The sequence below is a fragment of the Dama dama genome, chromosome 5, assembly GCF_033118175.1.
Source record: "Dama dama isolate Ldn47 chromosome 5, ASM3311817v1, whole genome shotgun sequence".
Classification (NCBI taxonomy): Eukaryota; Metazoa; Chordata; class Mammalia; order Artiodactyla; family Cervidae; genus Dama; species Dama dama.
Window position 1 is genome coordinate 84,007,102 of NC_083685.1, and position 19,718 is coordinate 84,026,819.

Consider the following 19,718-nt stretch of genomic DNA (forward strand, 5'->3'; position numbering starts at 1 on the left):
ATAACTGAGATAGAACACCTACCCTGTAAGGTTGTGTTTTGGATTAAATGTTATAGCCAAAATGTAAAGTTTCTAACACAAAACTTGGAGGCAGGCTAAAACTGTTACTTCCCCCTTTCTCTCCGTTCCCCTCTCCATGTCCCACTAACATTCAGTACAAGAACAGAATATCCTATGGATGCTCAATGGATTCAGGAATGATTACGGTATTAAGTTCACTACCCAACCCCAGCCCAGGGCCAATATTCCCAGAGGAACAGAGCATGTGATCAGAACCTTTTACCCATACTTGGAGGGAGCAAGTAAATAGGAGAAGTGGCTCTGGCCTGAGTGTCTGAGAACGAATTGAAAGGCTGGCAATGTGAGCGTTCGCCAGGCCCTGCAAAGTCCTGTGGTTGTACCACACTAAAAAGGCAATTTGGCCCCTGTAGGACAAAAGGAACTTTCATATACCGTCAGTGGGAGTGTAAATGGGGACAACCTCTTAGAAAACAGTTTGCCATTAATTAGTGAAGCTGACCATACCCAGCTTCCAGTTATGGACTTATACTCTGGAGAAACTTTCAAATGTGTCCCAGGAACATTTTCTCTTCTGGTCCCAAACTGGAAACAACCCAACATCTCTCAGCAGTAGAATGGATAAATAAGCTATGATGCAATCCAAAGAGGAGGGGATATGTCTATACATGTGGCTGATTCACTTTGCTATACAGCAGAAACTGATACAACATTGCAAAGCAACTATATACTCCAATAAAAATTTAAAAAATAAATTATGATACCTTCATACAGTAAAATATTATAAAGCAATGAGAATGAACAAACTACTGCTGCAAGAAACAATATGGAAGAATTTCATACCCATAATGTTGAGCAAAAAAAAGCCAGACACAAAAGAGTGTGTTTCTTCAAAAATAGGCAAAATTCACTTGTGGTGGTAAAAATCTGAATCACGGTTACTCCTGATGATGGGTGGTGACTGGGAGACAACACAAAGAGAAGCGGATCCACTTTGTGTTATATGTAATAAAAAGTTTACTTTAAATTACATAGGGTGTGATCTATCCATTTACGTAAGTACAACAGCAGTTAAAAAGTATGTAAGTACAAGAGCAGGTAAAAAGTACAAGAGCACTAAAAAGTAATTTTTTAGTTATTAAAATTAGTAAATATTAGTTATAGATAGTTTACTATTTTTTGAAAAGTCTGGGAAACTGATGATTGGGAGAAGGGAAAGGAGTGTGACCAGAGGGATAGACAAATCTAGAGCTTCTCAGCTACTGTGAAAGTGAAAGTGATAGTCACTCAGTCAGGTCCAACTCTTTTGCAACCCCGTGGACTGTAACCTGCCAGGCCCCTCTGTCCACAGAATTCTCCAGACAAGAAATTGGAGTGGGTTGCCATTCTCTTCTCCAGGGGATCTTCCTGACCCAGGGAATGAACCGGGTCTCCTGCATTGCAGGCAGATTCTTTACTGTCTGAGCTACCAGGGAAGCTATAGGCCATGTTCAATTTCTTACTCTGGGTGATGGTTACATACGTTCATATTATTATTACTAAAAATACGCTTGTGTTGGGATTTCTCTGATAGTCCAGTGGCTAAGACTCTGCATGCTCAACGCAGGGGTCCTGGGTTCAATCCCTGGTCAGGGAACTAGATCCCACATTCCACAACTGAAGACCCCAAGAACTACAAATAAGACATATTATTTAAATAAATAATAAATAATTTTTTTAAATATGCTTATGTTCTATATACTCCTCTATAGGCATGCTATATTCCACAATAAACGAATTAAACATAAACCCAAACAAATAAAAAATACACACCCTTAAAAGATAGAGTAGCAGAATGTGGCACTGAGATCATTTTCAAGCTGGAAGAACCCTTTGAAAACATCTTGTCCAACCGTCTATCTCATTCAAGAAACTGAAACAGAAGTCAGAAAAGGTGAGTGTCTTACTCAAAGTGACTCAGTCGATTACAAAGCCTAATCCGGAACCTAGGTGAGCCTCCTGTCTTCTGGTCAAGTGCTCCAGATGCCCATCCAGACTCACCCCATCAACTCTAGTTTCCTGCTGTCTTCAGAGTCGCATCTCTCATCTTCACACTCCATGAACCTCACTATCTTACAACTTGTTTTCCTCCTAAACTTGGAAGTTTTGTGGTGGGGAAAATGAGATCAGGAAGGAGATTGCCCCCTCTATAGATACTGCAAACATTTAGAAAACCACTCAAAATGTTGAGTAGAAGGGGGGAAAAAAATCTAGTCGTATAGAAACAGTTCTGGGTCTATTTCTCCACTACTGGATATTCTGACTCATTAATGAAGCTCTCCTGCTTCTCTGTACCCCACAATAACTCGGCTCCAACCTGCTGGCTGACTTCTGGGAAGGGTCTGAGAGTCAATAAAACAAAACTCTACCGGGGAGTTCCCTGGTCCGGTATTTAGGGCTCCTCACCTCCACTGTAGGGGAAGTTCCCTGTCTCTTTGCCTCCACTGTAGGGGGCACGGGTGCAGTGCCTGGTTGGGGAACCAAGATCCCACGTGCTTCGCAGCATGGCCAAAAAAAGAAAAGAAAACTCTTCTTCTCTTTGTCCTGGCTTGTTGTTATTCAGTCCATAAGTCATGTCCAACTCTTTGAGACCTCTTGGACTGCGGCACGCCAGGCTCCTCTGTCCTCCACAACCTCCTGGAGTTTGCTCAAATTCATGTCCATTGCGTTGGTGATCTCCTAGCACAAGCTTTGTTTTTGCAAAGAGTGAGCTCTTCTGCCACCTAGTGACAGAGAATGAGAATAGCCCTCACAGCCTTTCCTACACCTGCTCCAAGGTAGCGGGACTGAAACAGGCTACCCAGATGCTAATGGACAGAAAATTTCAGACAGAGCGACAGACAGCAGGGAAAATTTTCTGCTACCAGAAGGGAGCAGAGAACCATGCAATCGCGTTAATGAACTAGCGAGCAAAAAACCATGAAACTGAGGAAAAGCAACGGAACCCCTTTGTAACTCTCTACCCACCTGCCCTGCCAGGAGAATCTAGCAACGGAGACGGTGCTGCTCTGGACCACTGAAGATGATCTGAGGTGCTGAGGTTCTCTCCACTTGGCTTGCTTCACTTCGTGCCCTTCCATAGGCAGATGTCTTCCAAAGATGACCTACGCTTCTTCACCTCCAATTCACTCTTAACCCCCGCCTACGTCCAACTCCGCTAGAACCGCTGTTAACAAAATTGTTAAATCCAGTGAACATTCTATCCTCCTTATACACTCTGCTCAGCATTTGACCAATTCACAATTCCTTCCTTGAAATACCCTCCTTTCTTGCCTTCTAGGACATCCACTCTCCTGGTTTCCTTAGCTCAGATGCCACCTCCTCAGAGAAGTCTTCTTTGACTCCCCTACTTTAAGTGGCTTCTGGGAATTCCCTGGTGGTCCAGGGTCCAGGCTGGACCCAAGGGACCAGGTTCAATCCCTGGTTGGGGAACTAAGATCCTGCAAGTCATGCAGCACAGCCTAATAATATAATAATAATGACTTCCCTGGTGGTCCAGGGGTAAAGAATCTGCTTGCCAATGCAGGGGACACAGGTGTGATTCCTGGTCCGGGAAGATTACACCAGTCATGGAACAACTAAGCCCAAGTGCTACAACTACTGAGCCCACATGCTCCAGAGTCCGTGCTCCGAAACAAGAGAAGCCACTGCAATGAGAGGCTCGTGCACCGCAACCAAAAGCTGCCCCCGACTCACCACAGCTAGAGAAAGCACGGCAACGGAGATCCAGCGCAGCCAAAAATAAATAAATAAAATTAACTTACTTTTTTAAAAGTAGCTTAATAATAAAGTGGCCTCTGTCAGTTCCCCACCTCACCACCCTGTTGCTTCATGATGATTATCACAATCTTTAATTATCTTGTATACGTATTTGTGTATTGCTTATTATTAGCCCCCTACCCTATTTGGGGCTTCCCAGATGGCTCAGTGGTAAAGAATCCACCACCAATGCAGGAGGCGCAGGAGACATGGGTTCGATCTCTGAGTCGGGAAGATCCCCTGGAGTAGGAAATGGCAACCCACTCCAGTATTCTTGCCTGGATAAACCCATGGGCGGAGGAGCCTGGCATGGGGATGCAGAGTCCCCCTTGGACAGAGGACCCATGGGGTCACAAACAGTTGGACAGGAATGAGCATCCAAACATGCACGCGCTATTTTATTTTCAACTGTTTATTGTCTGCTTCTCATCATTTCACATGGAGAAGGCAATGGCACCCCACTCCAGTACTCTTGCCTGGAAAATCCCACGGACAGAGGAGCCTGGTAGGCTGTATAGTCCCTGGGGTCGCTGCTAGTCGGACACCACTGAGCAGCTTCACTTTCACTTTTCACTTTAATGTGTTGGAGAAGGAAATGGCAACCCACTCCAGTGTTCTTGCCTGGAGAATCCCAGGGACGGGGGCGCCTGGTGGGCTGCCATCTATGGGGTCGCACAGAGTCGGACACGACTGAAGCAACTTAGCAGCAGCAGCATTTCACATGTACGCAGATTTGGCTGGCTCACTGTGAGAAAGGTGTCTGGCACATAGTAGGCGCATAATAAAGATGTGTGGCATGAAGGAATGAAAAGAAAGGCACTGTGGCTGCGTGCTCAGCACTTCTTCCCCTCCTTCCACGTTTCAGGAAACACGTCTTTCAGGGACACCTCTGTCCTTTCTGTTTTCCCACCAAGATTTTCCTTCATGCTCCACTTAGCCAGATTTCAACCTGAATTAAAATGTCAGGAAACAGAATAGTACTTAAATTATGATTTGACTTAGACCTTATGAACTCCCTTATGGAAAATCCCTTGAATCAAGCTCCCTTTATATCATCAGAGCATCACCCTCTAGAACCAACTTATGCATAGTCACTGGAGTAAGTGCACTCCCAGTGGGTAGAGCAACTGCAAGCCTCTGGACTCAGGCAGAGGGTCTGAGGAGATCTTCATTTCTGCTTTATCATCCCCCTAGCTGTGTTGCCACAAGGTCTACAAAGTATTACACGAGATGAACTGTTATGCTGTTGACAGTGATGGTATATGCCATGTCTGACTCTTGGTAACACCATGGACTGTAGCCCGCCAGGCTCCTCTGTCCACCTTCTGTGGGCAAGAATAATGGAGTGGGTTGTCATTCCCTTTTCCGGGGGATCTTCCCAACCGAGGGATTGAACCTGGGCCTCTTGCATTGTAGGCAGATTCTTTACCATCTGAGCCACCAGGGAAGCTCCCTACGCAAGATATATACTCTTTATCAAAAAATACAATTTTCAAAAAATCTACAACAGTTATGTTTAGGAAAGCCTTCCCAAACTGCACACAGTATCACTCGTCTAGTGCAGTTTAGCTCTTCTCACTTCTCATCCCAAGAGTCATATGAATGATCTCTGAGTCACGTCACTTTTTTATCTGGTAAATGTTTGTTTGTTTCTTTTTGGCTGCATTGGGTCTTTGTTGCGCCACATGAGATCTTTTCGCTGTGGCACATGGGTTCTGCCTTGAGGTGTGCAGGCTTCTCTCTGATTGAGGTGTACAGACTTAGCTGCCCCATCGCATGTGGGATCTGAGTTCCCCCACCAGGGAGCGAACCCATGTCCCCTGCATTGCAAGGCAGATTCTTAGCCACTGGACCACCAGGGAATTCCCTCACTTCACTTTTCAGAAGTGTGAAAATGTGCACAACTAGACAGGTACATCTGTGCTCAGGTCAGTTTATGTGTATAACAGTGAATGAATTCTAGAGATGACTGGGCTGGAATGCTCCGTTTACAGAGGAGAAAACTGTAATTCAGAGAAGTCAAGCAACTTTCTCACATTGATACATTTAACTACAGGAGCACATCTGGAACCCACTTCTGTTGATTCCCAGTCCTGCACCCTCTCCAGTGTAACTCACTGAATCAGTCCTAGCTGTCTGCGCTACTCTAGAAATCATTTTCCTTAATAGAAATCTCAGCACCTCTCTATGTTGGTGTGCAAATCTATGTGCCCGTGTCAGTGAGCATGCATGCGAATGTCTACGTGTCTCCCTGCGAGTATTTGTAAAGCATATCGTGTCAAGCATATCACCTCTGTTTATGCCCTTTCTCTAGGGGAAACCTCTAGTTAATTACAGTTTCTTATGTCCCCACCAGCAGTGAAGTCAGGTGAAGATATTCTGAATCAATCATTAACAAGCAAACTTGGTTGTGTCTCCAATAAACTCTATTCCTGGGTCCTGAGAAAATGTGGCAGATCAATTAGGGTGGAACCAGACTCGCCCAGGGTCAAACTTATTTCTAGGGCAGTGAAAACATTTAGAGACAAGGCTGTGAGTGGTGGTGTCAGACCAGCCACATACAGTCTCTACAGGGAGAATGTGCTCAAGCTAACATGGACACCATCTTGGTTTTCAGCCTGATCATTACATCCTATGATGCTACCAAGAAAGGTAAGTACTCTTCTGGCCGACTGTCCTGAGAAATCCTGAGAGGGGCCTAGAGAGTATTTGGGGGTCTATTCTGTCAGATAAAGATACAGGCAAAACTCAGAACGTGAGGCTTTCCAGTCACCCCAGATAGCCTCTAAATAGAACATATTAAAGTCAGAAAGACAGCTGTCTGTTTCATGGGAGGAAGTCTTCAGAGAATGTGATGATTCTTTATTTTGTTCATGTAACTAACGTTAAAATTCCTTTCACTGTTAGAGAGCTTTCTTTGCTGGAAGGTGTTGTCACAGTTTCACTAAGACTCCCAAATCCATAACCCCTCATAAAATGTCTTCCTTTTAAAAATTATTTATTTATTTATTGGCTGCACTGGGTCTTCATTGCTGTGTGTGGGTTTTCTCTAGTTGTGGTGACACAGGCTTCTCATCGCAGTGACTTCTCTTGTTGCAGAGCACGGGCTCTAGAGCATGCGGGCTTCAGTAGTTGTAGCACATGAGTCAGGAGTTGTGGCTCACGGGCTCAAGAGTGTGGGCTCAGGAGATGTGGGGCTTAGTTGCCCCTCGGTGTGTGGAATCTTCCTGGATCAGGGATCAACCCTGTGTCCCCTGCTTTGGCAAGTGGATTCTCATCCACTGGACCACCAGGGATGTCCAGATGTCTTCCTTTTCTAAAGCATTATGTCCTAATAGATGGGGATGATCTTGGGTGGGAAAAGCTGAAAGTAAAGGTAATGTGAGGGTACCACTCACCGCTCTTTGATGGGCTTCCCTGGTGGCTCAGATTATTAATAATCTGCCTGCCAATGCAGAAGACTCGGGTTCCATCCCTGGGTCAGGAAGATCCCCTGGACAGGGAAATGCCAACCCACTCCTGTATTCTTGCCTGGGAAATCCCATGGACAGAGAAGCCTGGTGGGCTTTGCAAAGACCCAGACACCGCTGAAGCGACTAAACAGCAGCAGCAGCAACTGCTCTTTGATAACTGTTTATTTAAAACATGATTTTTCAAAGTGTCATAAATGGTTCCTCTCTAAAATTAGCTCATCAGAGCTAAGGCCAAACAGCATGAGGTGCGGCAGCAACAAATTTAACAAATGAAGATCCCTGTGATTTATGTGCCAAAAAGCATAACTGTGACCTATGGTTCTATGTGAAGCTAGAGAGATACCTTGTCCAATGTTACACTTAATAAATAAACTTTCAACAGTTTTAATACAAGAAGGTAGATGGGACAGGAAGGGGAAGTGATAATAAGCAGGGTTTGAAGGAATGGGTTGGTTCATCTTTCATTAACTTAGTTAACTCTTATCTTTTTTCCCCCCTAAGGATAATAAACTGGTATTTAGTTTTATTTATACTTCGCTACCTCCCACTTGCATAAATCTTAAAGTTCTGGGAATTCCCTGGCAGTCCAGAGGTTAAGACTCTGAACTTCCAATGCAGGGGGACACAGTTTGGTTGGGAAACCTGCATGCTGCAAGGTGCAACAAAGTTCTTTTGGGGAAATGTCTGATCTCCCCAACTTCAAGTTTTATGAGAAGAAACCGCATTCTCTTTTTATCTCCCTCTCCAGTGCCCAGAATTCCAGAGAGAAAGGACCCAGTCAATCCTTATCTTTTTTCCCCCTCCCCCAGAACTCAGGGATAGCAGCTGCCAAGTGGGACCACTGCCCAATCTCTTCCCAAAAGATGTGAGAAGCATCAGAGCTGAGCTAATTCGAGGTAGGCAATGGGCCCTTCCCGAAGAATCACTTTGCCACCCCAGGAACTTTTTGACCTTCAAAAGATGCTTGTCTCCTCCATTCTGAGCCCAGCTCTCAAACACTCTATTCTAAAGCTATCGATCCCGAGAGGCTTCCTGGAAACCTTTGTTTTTTTCTTTTCTGGCTATGATGCATGCAGGGATGTCAGACCAGGGATGGAAACTGTGCCCCTGTAGTGGAAGTGTGGAGTCCTGATCACTGGACCATCGGGGAGGTCCCTGAAAACCCCTTTTTAAATTAACTGTTATGGAGACTTCCCCGGTGGTCCAGTGGTTAAGACTCTGTGTTTCCAAGGCAGAGGGCGCGGGTTCAATCTCTGGTTGGGGAACTAAGATCACATGTGCTTCGCCACATAAATAAATAATCAGCTTCTGTTAAAAAAGATAAACTCTTACAAACTAAGACATAGCAACATAAATCAAAGAGATGGGGTGAAGAAAGAGGAAGCAGATCTCAGGCCCCCTGTGTTAGAGAAAACAACTTAGGAGCCTCTCCCTGCACTTACTACAGTCACCACTGGTCTTCATGGGACCCATGGCGGGAAGGGGGAAAGGCAGCGCTTATATATTTAGTACCATAGACACATGCTGAGGAAGATCTGATGGAAAAAGAGAAGAAAGTACAGTAGTGGGTTGTGAATGGAAGTGGGTTGGAGGGCCACCATTCAGATTAAGAACTGGCTTCATTTTCCTCTCTTGTTTTTCTCTTTTCAGAAGCTCAGGCAGAAGCCAAAAGGCCCACATTCGTCCAAAACCAGACTGTGGCTACCTTGCAGTGTCTTGGTTCTGGGAGCAAAGTGAAAGTTAACCTTGTACATTCAGGAAAAAGGCAAAAGGTCAAGCACATTCTGAAGAACCTGAGAGTCATGACTGTTCCCTGCAGAAACAGCACGGCCCCCCCAAGCTGTCACCTAACCCCCGCATCCAAGGTTCAGGCTGGATTCCTTGTGACGGGCAAAGGTGAGGTTAGAAGCTGGGATGGAGGTAGGCACTCACTTTGAATTGACATCCTTGGAGGCAGGTGGAGCTTGAAAGTGGAAGTGTTACTCAGATGTGTCCGACTCTTTGTGACCCATGGGCTGTAGCCGCCAGGTTCCTCTGTCCATGGAATTCTCCAGGCAAGAACACTGGACTGGGTTGCCATTTTCTTCTCCAAGGGACCTTCCCCACGCAGGGATTGAACCTGGGTCTCCTTCATTGAGGATTCTTTACCATCTGAGCCACCAGGGAAGCCCCCTAAGTGGAGCTAAAGCCTCAAGGACATGAATTAGCCTCTTCTTTAGGCAAGTCTATGTAAATCTTTTAAATGTAATTTTGGGGCATGGATTAAGCTCTTTGGCATTTGATTAGTATTAACTGATTCCTGCCGTCTGTCCACCCCATGTAACACTGTGAGATACAAGAGAAGTGACATCAAACAAGTGTTTATTCTGATATTATCACCTTTGACAAGTTACTTAATTTCTCCAATGCTCAGTTTCCATAGCTACAAATGAGAGATTTGACTAGATGGTCTAATTTCTAGGTATGTAAGCCCCCAGCAATATGTAAGGTCTCTTAAATAGCCTTTTCAAGCTGTTAGTATTATTGCAGAATAATCTCTAAGATTTCCATTTAAATATAAAGTACCTAATGCTTCCTATTTAAAACAAATTATTTTGTAATAAAGGAAAGCATCATCTCCTAAGTTATCCATTTCATCAATCTGGATTTTTGTAGAGCTTCTAAAAGTGAGGGAATTCTTGCTCAAATATCCTTAACCAAAGAAAAGCTAATGTTGCAATTGCATCAGCACTGGGAATGGAGTGTTTGTGTTTACAAACGTGTTCCACCTGAATGACTAGCAGAAGGAGGCCTAAAAGAGAGGAGATGCCAACTGGGATGAACATTAATTTAGACATTAACTTAGAACTCTTTGTTTTTGGCCGCGCTGGGTTTCTGTTGCCGCTTGCCGTCCTCCCTCGCCGCAGTGAGCGGGGGCTGCTCTCCAGTGGCTGCGTGCGGGCTTCTCCTTACAGCACCCTCTGTTGCGGAGCACAGGCTCTAGAGTGCAGGCTCGATAGTTGCGGTGCACGGGGTCAGTTACGCCCCTCGGCCTGTGGAATCTTCCCGGACCAAGGATTGAATCCTTGTCCCCTTCGTGGGAAGGTGGATTCTTAACCACCGGGCCGCTAGGGATAGGGAAGCCCTGGACATTAATTGACAAGCTGGGAAGAACTGGAAATACACTGATCGATGAAGCCTATTAAGTAGGTTTTGAAACAGTGCCTCCCAGGATGTAGAAGAAAAGCCACACTGAAGTACCATGATCCCTGTGGCTAGTGGGCACAGTTCTCTATTCAGGGAAGATCTCTAGGTTTTGCCTCCTCTTTCTTTTTTTAAATGTTGGTTGTCTGTTTATTTATCTTCTGGCCACACTACACTGCTTGTGGGATTGCTGTTCCCTGACCTGGGATCGAACCCCCGGCCCGCAGCAATAAAAGTGCACAACCCTAATCACTGGACAGCCAGGGATTCCCCTTTCTTCCCCTTTCAATCATAACATCACTCAGTTTGCCAGGTGTTTTTCACACCTGCTTCCTCATTTTTGTTACCTATCTTCACAGCACTCCTGTGAAACAGACCAAGAATTATTTTGCTATAACCATCCTGCAGAGAAGGAAACGAAAACTCAGAGAGAACTTCTGTTACTTGTCCAAAGTGAGACTTATTTACCTTCATCTCATCCGACCCGGAAACACATCAGTTATCACTCCACAGAACTGACTGGCGCTATGATGGAAAAAAAATTCTACGTAATTCTCTCGTTTTCCCTTTTGAGCCTGTTGACTCTTTGTCTCTGGTTATCTTTGCCAACAGTCTTCCTGATTAAATAATAATAGGACTAATTTCCCTGCAATTCGTGTACAGTACCTGGTACTGTGCCCACTGGTCTCTGAAGTAAAGAACTGTCATTTTCACATAGACTAAAGACCTGGGAGAGCAGTTCAGAAAAGTCAAGTAGGACGTACAGACCTTAATGTAATAGGCAATGACAGGAGACCATTAAAAATAGAATAGGAACCACTATCTGAATTGGGTTAGATCAATTCTGGAGGCATGTGAAGGTGGCTGCAGACCACAGCCAGCATCCATCCGCATTCCATCTTTTCCACGGCTGTCTGAGTCCCTGTCATCTCTCACTTGGATTCTGCAAGAGTCTCTTAGCAGGTTGCTCTGCTTCTATCAGGCGCCCCTCTACTGTCCATTTCCAACTCAGCAGCCCACTGATTCTTTAAAAACAAAGCCATCCATCCGGTCACTTCTCTGCAAAAAGACTTGCAATGGATCACCATTCCAAGCAGAACGAAAACTGAAGTCCTCAAACTGGCCTGCAAGGCCCAGTGATGTGGATCTGTTTGCTTCAGAAACTCCTTCATCCCCTACGAACTGTCACTCACTCCAGTCTCACTGGCTTATGTGCTTTTCCTCTAAAACTGTAACAGGCGGGACACACTCTGGCCTGGGCCTGTGACTGTTTCCTCTGCCTAAGTTCCCCAGCATCTGTTTGACTACTCCCCTCACCTCCTTCACATCTTTGTTCAGTCCTCATCTTCTCAATGAAACTCCGGCAGGTTGCCCAACCACTGCCCACCTGCACCCCTCCACGCGGCGCTCTACTTTTTCTTTCCATAGCACTCATCCCCTTCTAACCAACGACACAGGACTCACTGTACTTACTGTCTGCTTCTCCATGTCCTCCCTCAGCCCTCCTTCCCCTTTGCTAGCTCCCAGGCTAGAGTGTGTTCAGCTGCTATGTCCACAGTATGGAAGCAGACCCTGGCACAACGAGATATTCATTTCTTTAATGGTTATTGATGTGGCTGCACCAGGTCTTAGTTGCGGCACTCAAGATCTCCATCGCATCACGCACACGGGCTCTCGTCACACCCGAATGGGCTTAGTGGCTGTGCAGCATGTGGGATCTTAGTTTCCCATCCAGGGATCAAACCCACATCCCCCTGTATTGCAAGATGGATTCTGAACCACTGGACCACCAGGGAAGTCCCTAGATCATCATTTTTAAATATATGCTGAAAGAATGAAATTGAGGGGTGCGTGAAGCTGAGTGGTCTCCCCTTCTTTCAGTTCCTCCTCTTTCTCCAATTCTCTCTCAAAGTCATTGACTTAGACTTCACTCACTAGACAGACCTGCCATAGTCATTAAGGCGAACTATACTACTTCAGTCCTTCCTTGGACTTTGAAGTGATCTTTTTTAAAGAAGGGACTTTCAACAGTGCCATATCTTTCCGTCCTTATTATTATTATGGCTGTATGAGTGATAAGCCAAGAAGACATGGTCCACTCCTTCATTCTGATTAGTTAAAAGCATCAGGGGATTTAATCTGTATCTCTTATTACTATATCCTCACTCATTCTTTCGTGTTATCAAGGCCCACGCCTTGAACCTATGTACAGATCAACAGAGCCACAGTTGGAAGTTTTATATCAGCTGGGTAAACTCAGGGTTTTGTCAGGTGAAATCAAAGGCAGGATAAAGTTTTCTCAGGTGTCCCTTCATTGTTTCTTTCTTGTTTTACAGCTTTTTTACCAGAGGTCTCTCAGTGTAAGGTCTATCCAGTGATGGGGGCTTCTTATCCCTCCACTACTACCTCCATAACTCCTGGAAAAAAAGGAGAGAAAACTACAAAGATTGATGGTTTTTCTAGTCCTCTGAATCAAGGTACAGAATGTGTAGAGGTGAGACAAGAACAGACAGAAAATTTCTCAGCCCCAGCACTAGCCTGGGTCTCCTAGAATTTTCCTGGAAGTAGAAAAGCTACATACAGTTTGCATGAGAATATCACTCCATTTCTTATGGGAAAAAAATCAGCTTCTCTGTTAAGAAGGTCCCAGAAATGTCTGTAGTTTGATACTTTTAATAATCCTTCACCTCCACACAAGTGAGTTCACCTTGTTGCCAGATTTGGGGACAACATACAGGGTTCTGGTGTGGTGGGTAAGATCCAATGTGTGAACAGAGAGACAATGTTTAAACTCTAATCAATCATTACAGTGATGACAACAACTAAGAAGCATGTTTTTATCTGCGTTGTTTTAACAAATAGCCCTCCCTAAATTGGCCAGGACTCAAATTCTGTAGGATTCCAGTTGGGTTACTTCCCAGTTCCAACAGGAGAAATGTAAATATGAGATTAATAATAACAAAGATGCTTATGAGCCATTTGTCCCCAAATTTGGCTTATGACCCCAAAATGATGGCAATTCACTGAAAGTCAGTCAGTCGTGTCCAAATCTTTGTGACCCCCATGGACTATACAGTCCATGGAATTCTCTAGGCCAGAATACTGGAGTGGGTAGCCTATCCCTTCTCCAGGGGATCTTCCCAACCTAGGAATACAACCAGGGTCTCCTGAATTGCAACTTGGGTCTCTTTACCAACTGAGCTATCAGGAAAGCCCCCTAATCCTACTATGCCCCACTAAATTGAAAGGAACACAGAAAAGTTGATTTGCTAATCCCATGTGGTATGTGTGCTGGGGTACAAGGGCAGAGGTCCTGAGAGGGTGGCTAGAGACAGACTCCCTCATGTAGCTTTACTTCCCATGAAAGCAGCGCAAGAATCAGTCCTCCCAGCAAGCTCACTCCTGGGCACACACCGTGATAAACCTTAATTCAAAAAGACACAGGGACCTCAATGTTCATAGCAGCACTATTTACAATAGCTAGGACATGGAAGCAACCTAGATGTCCATCAACGGATGAATGGAAATAAAGAAGCTGTAGTGCATATATACAATGGAATGTTACTCAGCCATAAAAAGGAATGAATTAAGAGTCAGTCGTAGTGAGGTGGATGAACCTAGACCTGTTACACAGAGTGAAGCAAGTCAGAAAGAGAAAAACAAATATCGTGTATTAATGCAAATATCATGGAATCTAGAAAAATGGTACTGATGAACCTGTCTGCAGAGTAGGAATAGAGACACAGAGAATGGACCTCTGGACCCAGCAGAGGAAGGATGGGGGGATGAATTGGGGGAGTAGCATTGACATATATACATTACCATTATAAAATTGATACCTAGTAGAAGTTGCTTATAACACAGGGAGTTCAGCTTGGTGCTCTGTGATGACACTAGAGAGGTGGGATGAGGGGAGTGGGAGGGAGGTGAAGAGTATGGGGATGTGTGTGTGTGTGTGTGTGTGTGTGTGTGTATAGCTTATTCATGTTGTACAGCAGAAACCAACACACCACTTGTAAAGCAATTATCCTCCAATTGAAAATTTTAAAAAAAGAATCAATCCTACTTGATCATGGAAAAATTCCAAATTCTAGTAAAGGCGACTCTGGGAAGAGACTGAAAAGGAGGTGAGGGAAGAGGCCATGCTGCCTACCCCCCAACTCCTGACTCTGAGTCTGGACTGGAAATTCAGTTTCTGCCTCTGAAGCAGGCTGGGCCCCTCTTGGTCTTGTGAACCAGGAGTCCTGCAAGTCAAAGGGTCAGTCTCTTTCCTCTCTTCAGTTCTCGCTTCTCCCTGCCCACTGCTCTCCCCTTTCAGACACAGATGAGAACCTAGAGAGGAGGAGGAAATGGAGCATCGTGGTCAAAGTTCTGATTGCAGTCACCTTGTTTGTCAGTGGAATCGCCATCACCGTGTTCATCATTTTTGAGGTCCCGTGCCCTGTAAGTTTGCTGATGACTTGATCTATAAAGACCTCCTTCTGTCCCGGAGGCAGGCGGGCATAATGACAAAAGCACAGACTTTGGAGTGTGGACACACCTGCCACTCAACACTCACTAGCTGAGTGGCTTGGAGAAAGTTGTTTGCCTTCTCCAACCTCAGTTGCCTCATCTTTAAAACGGGACTAATGATATTTGCCTCTTATGGTGGTTAGGAAGTTTCAGTGAGATTCTGTGAGAGAGGTTTCTGGCACATAGGTTGCTGTTTAGCCTCTAAGTCGTGTCTGACTCTTTTGCACCCCTATGGACTGTAGCCCACCAGGCTCCTCTGTCCGTGGAATTCTCCAGGCAAGAATACTGGAGTGGGTTGTTATGTCCTTCTCCAGGGGAATCTTCCCGACCCAGGGACTGAACCTGAGTCTCCTGCTTGGCAGGCGGATTCTTTACCTGAGCTACCTGGGAAGCCCCCTGGCATACAGGAGGCGCTTATTAAATGCAAGTTCCTTTCCTCTGTTGTACTTGGACATTCTCTAGGGAGGATACAGCCAACAGGAATGAATATTTGCTTTTCTTTAGAAGGGATGATTCTCGGTAATTCTCTGATGGTCTAATGGTTAGGACTCTGCACTTTCACTGCCAGGGGCTGGATTCCATCCTTGGTCAGGGAACTAAGATTTCAAAAGCCGTGTGACATGGCAAAAAAAAAAAGAGAGAGAGAGAGAGATGATTTTCTTTAAATCGTCTGATGTGAGGTTTGGAAGATAATCAGATGCATACCGGCCACCTGAAGTTAATACCAGTCATTTTCCTCCTTCAGAGTCAATGTCAACAAGTCAGAAAGCTGTGCCAGTGCCAGCGGTTGTGGAGAAGGCCAAGGAAGGAAGACCAGCAACCTGGGACAGCTGAATCCCAGCCTGACTCTCAGCCCAAAAAGGAAAGTGCTTTCTGTATGGCTATTGCCATTTGCCTGGAGAAAGTGGGGTTCATGTATAAACTCTGGGAGATAGGGAGCTGCTTTAGTTGTGAAGCAAATGTGGGTAATTCTTTTATGTGTCAGGAAATGGGCAGGTACAATATTGCTATAATGCAATAGGGTACTTACTGAAAATATCTACTTCTGGGGATCAGATATAATGAATCAGAATAGCTAGAGTGGGACCAGGAATCTTATGATAGACTTTTCAAGTAGAGGTAGATTTACTATGAAATTAATGAAGCTTAAATTCAGGACCCATGGGACCTGCACACAGGCCTTGTATCCAATTTTGTACTTTTTATAGTTGTGCTTTTCATTTAAAAAAATCATCCCTGAAATTGTTAACAGCTACAGAGCCCACAATTTATGTCTCCAAAGGCTGGATGCAGCTTCTGAATATAAGAAATTGATGGGTGCCCTCTCTACATCTACAAAAACATAATGAAGCAAAGAGACGAGGTATCCAATACTTTTTACATTAAAGAGGGTGGCTGTTTTTGTAGAATTATGGCACTGAAAATGAGTCTCAAAGATTATCTAGTCCAGGGTGGGACACATGCTACCACTCTTTTAATTTCATGTTAACCGAAAATATCAATAATCCAGGGACCTCCCTGGTGGTCCAGTGGTTGGGATTCCAAGCTTCCAATTTGGGGAGGGGCGTGAGTTCAATCCCTGGCCAAGGAACTAAGACCCAAAATGCCACGCAGCACAGCCAAAAAATAAATAAAATAACAATAAGAATAATAAAATAACTTTAAAAAAAATTTTACTAAAAAGCTTCTATGTGCCAAGTTCCCTCTGTTCAAGAGGTTTACAGTCTATGTTCTAAACAGTTAAGAATTTAGAAAACACATACAAAATCAGATGGGGAATGGATCAGGTATAATAAGAGCGTAATGGGATTAGTAAAAAATATTTGGTCTATGGGCTTCCCTGGTGGTCTAGTGGTAAAGAATCCACCTGCCAATGCAGGGGGCACAGGTTCAATCCTTGGTCCAGGAGGTTTCCACTCGCCATGGGGCAACTAAGCCTGTGCACAACTACTGAGGCTGTGCTCTAGGGCCGCTTCTCTTCTGCAACAAGAGAAGCCTGTGCATTGCAACTAGAAAGAGCCCGTGCACAGCAATGAAGACCCAGTGCAGCCAAAACTAAATTCAAAAATAAATTAAATATTATATTAAAAATAAATATTTTTTAATTACAAAAAAATAAATATCTGGGTACACATTGCCCCAGATCTCTGTAGTGGTGGTTTAGTCACTAAGTCATGTTGACTCAGGTCTCTGCCTCTTCTCAAACACAGTGAGATTGTTCGGGCTGGATTCCAGGAATGAAGTAGAATTCCTGTGCATCTGAGATCCAAAATAGCTGCACATCCAGGGCCCTTTCCACTCAAGGCAAATAGGTCAAGCAAAGGGTGGCTGGGCTGTTTGCTAGGAGGTTACAGGTTCCAAAAACTAGCTTCTCATACATACGTGCACCTTGGTGATACTTTCTCAGTGTAAGCACAATAACTTTCCCTAAGATTAATGGGTAACAAAGAGGCAAAATGATGTGTCCTTGGAATTTTATGGGGTTCTGTACTAAGCCATCTCTTTGTTGGTCCATAAAGAAATACCTATTTGTGTCCTTTATTTTTCATATTTGATTTCAATCCACAGGTTGGACAAGATGCTCCCAGTTCATCAAGTCCCAAGAAAGCTGTAGAGATCACCGTGGTTCACCAGACATACTTCTGAAAACTTCTGCTCTGCCTCACATGTTGGAAGAAGGATAGTACGCTGTCTTCTCCCTACTATTAAATCAATATGGGCAGATTCTTGCCAATTTTACCCTCCTATCTTCAGCAGGAACATTACGATCAGACAGCAACGCCAGGTCAGTGAGGAGAAAGCCCGGACTTACAGTCAGAGTTACTCTAGTGTCTTTGCTACTGACTCAGCCACAAGCCTTTGAAATTCACTTGGAACTCAAACGAAAAATGGGTATTTTTTCATCTCATCAAATGAAAACAACAGGTCTTCCCTCTAAGCGCTATATGAATGGACACATTGCTCTCTCTGACAAAAGGTTTAAACACAGTCTCTGAGGAACTGAGCAGAGCAGCCCCCGGTGTGGCAGAGTGACCTCAGCTGACCTCACTTGCCCTGGCTCTCAGCCAGCTGAGGGTGGGGCTCCTGTTTTCCCTCCGGCATTCACTGGGCTTTAAATCTCTGCCCCAGCTCTCCACAGGCTGGGGAAGGGAACGTGACCCCAAGCATTCCAAAGGGCCTCCTCGTGACTCATCCCCAAGGGCATACAAATAGGACTCAGACAAGATCTCTCGATAATGCAGAATTCCTGATGTGGAATTATACTCTACCATCAGGGTGAGCTACAGACATTCACAAGCAATCCAGAGCAATGCAATTATGATGTTCTTTCTCACAGAGGCATGGCTCAGAGTCAAGCCTGACCTCACTAAGAGTTTAGTAAGAAAGTGAAAAGGCTGATTTTTTAAAAAATAAATACTTAACACAACATTTATTGTATTTCTTACCTGTTGTATCTTCCTTTCCCTTACTTCAGCTAAGAGATAGTTCAAGAAAGGCTCAGTTTGTATGGAACGTCCCTGGTGCTCCAGTGGTTAAGAATCCACCTTCCAATGCAGGGGACGCCGGTTCAATCCTTGGCTGAGGAACTAAGTAAGATTCTACATGCCTCAGGGCAACTAAGCCTGAGTCCCAAAACCAGGGAGCCCACCACACCACAACTGCTGAGCCTGATCTCTGAGTCCAGGAGCCACAACTTGAGACAAGCTGTGTGCCATGCCAAAGAGCATGTGTGCCTCAATGTAGCCAAAATAAAAAGGCTCAGTTTATAGAATTTACTATGAAATTAGATTTTCACTTATACATTGTAATTTAGTTATTCATGAAACTCACAACTGTGGGTTACAGTGCGTATGAGTTTTGACAATAAAACGCAACATAAACAATCTATTTTGTACAGCAAAGGATATTCTATTTATTTTACCATTAAAAATTGTTTTATTCAAGAGATTTTCTAAAAAACTGTCACCTAACGTATCAATACTTTCAATGTTAAGATAGCTGTGTATTACCTAACAATGAATTTTTGCAATGACTAACCTTACAAATTCAAAATTACAAAACTCAAATTCGTGCTCTAAAAACTGCATTTTGGTAGATGCTTTTTTTATGATGGTACAAGACAGCTGACCTTAAAACAGAGTTTAGGTGAAAAGAGAACTGGCAGAAGGGATAAGAAGGGTGTTGTCCTGCTTCTTTTCCTTTTTTTTTTTCTTTTTATTTTACTATTTTTTAAATATTTTTTTTAGTTTTATTTTTCGGCTGCACTGTGCAGTGTGTGGGATCTTAGTTCCCCAACTAGAGATCGAACCCATGCACCCAGCAGTGGAAGCATGGAGCCTTAACCACTGGACAACCAGGGAAGTCCCCTACTATTTATTTTTTTGTCCTGCTTCTTTTCAAGAGTCTGAAACCATTCCATTTCATTTTGGTGAAATGTACCTGCACCTAGGTAAATTTTTCTTAGTTCTTTGGTAAAAATAAAAAATAAAAACACATACAAATCATATCCTTCTTTTTTCACTTCCAGTACTGTCCAAAAAGGTATAGTATCTAGCCTTAAGCCCTGATCTGATACTCAAGCTGAGCCTTGAAGAGATGGAACCAAGCTGGGAAGACGCTAGTTTTCAAGGAAGCCCTAGAGATCCTGTGCTTGTCTGCTCAGCCACGTCTGATTCTTTTTGACCTTCTGGATGGTAGCCCGCCAGGCTCCTCTGTCCATGGGGATTCTCCAGG

At 44.3% G+C, this 19,718-nt stretch overlaps 2 protein-coding genes across 6 annotated transcripts in view; one reads left to right on the plus strand and one right to left on the minus strand.

The window, feature by feature from the left end:
* The window catches only part of ACACA (acetyl-CoA carboxylase alpha), a 277,348-nt gene that overhangs the window by 239,156 nt on the left and 18,474 nt on the right, over positions 1-19,718 (minus strand). The window lies entirely within an intron of this gene.
* On the plus strand, positions 6,348-18,864 carry C5H17orf78 (chromosome 5 C17orf78 homolog). Of its 5 annotated transcripts, XM_061140963.1 has the most exons (7): positions 6,348-6,468; positions 8,099-8,185; positions 8,940-9,185; positions 12,809-12,949; positions 14,791-14,915; positions 15,730-16,347; positions 17,553-18,864. In XM_061140963.1, the coding sequence occupies exons 1-6, from the start codon at positions 6,411-6,413 to the stop codon at positions 16,003-16,005; spliced, it is 933 nt and encodes a 310-aa protein (XP_060996946.1). In that variant the 5' UTR covers positions 6,348-6,410; the 3' UTR covers positions 16,006-16,347; positions 17,553-18,864. The 5 variants fall into 5 exon arrangements, with proteins under 5 accessions (XP_060996946.1, XP_060996950.1, XP_060996947.1 ...); XM_061140964.1 differs by lacking the exon at positions 8,099-8,185 and having other exon boundaries at positions 6,353-6,468; positions 8,940-9,209; XM_061140965.1 differs by lacking the exon at positions 12,809-12,949 and having other exon boundaries at positions 6,359-6,468; positions 8,038-8,185; positions 17,553-18,862.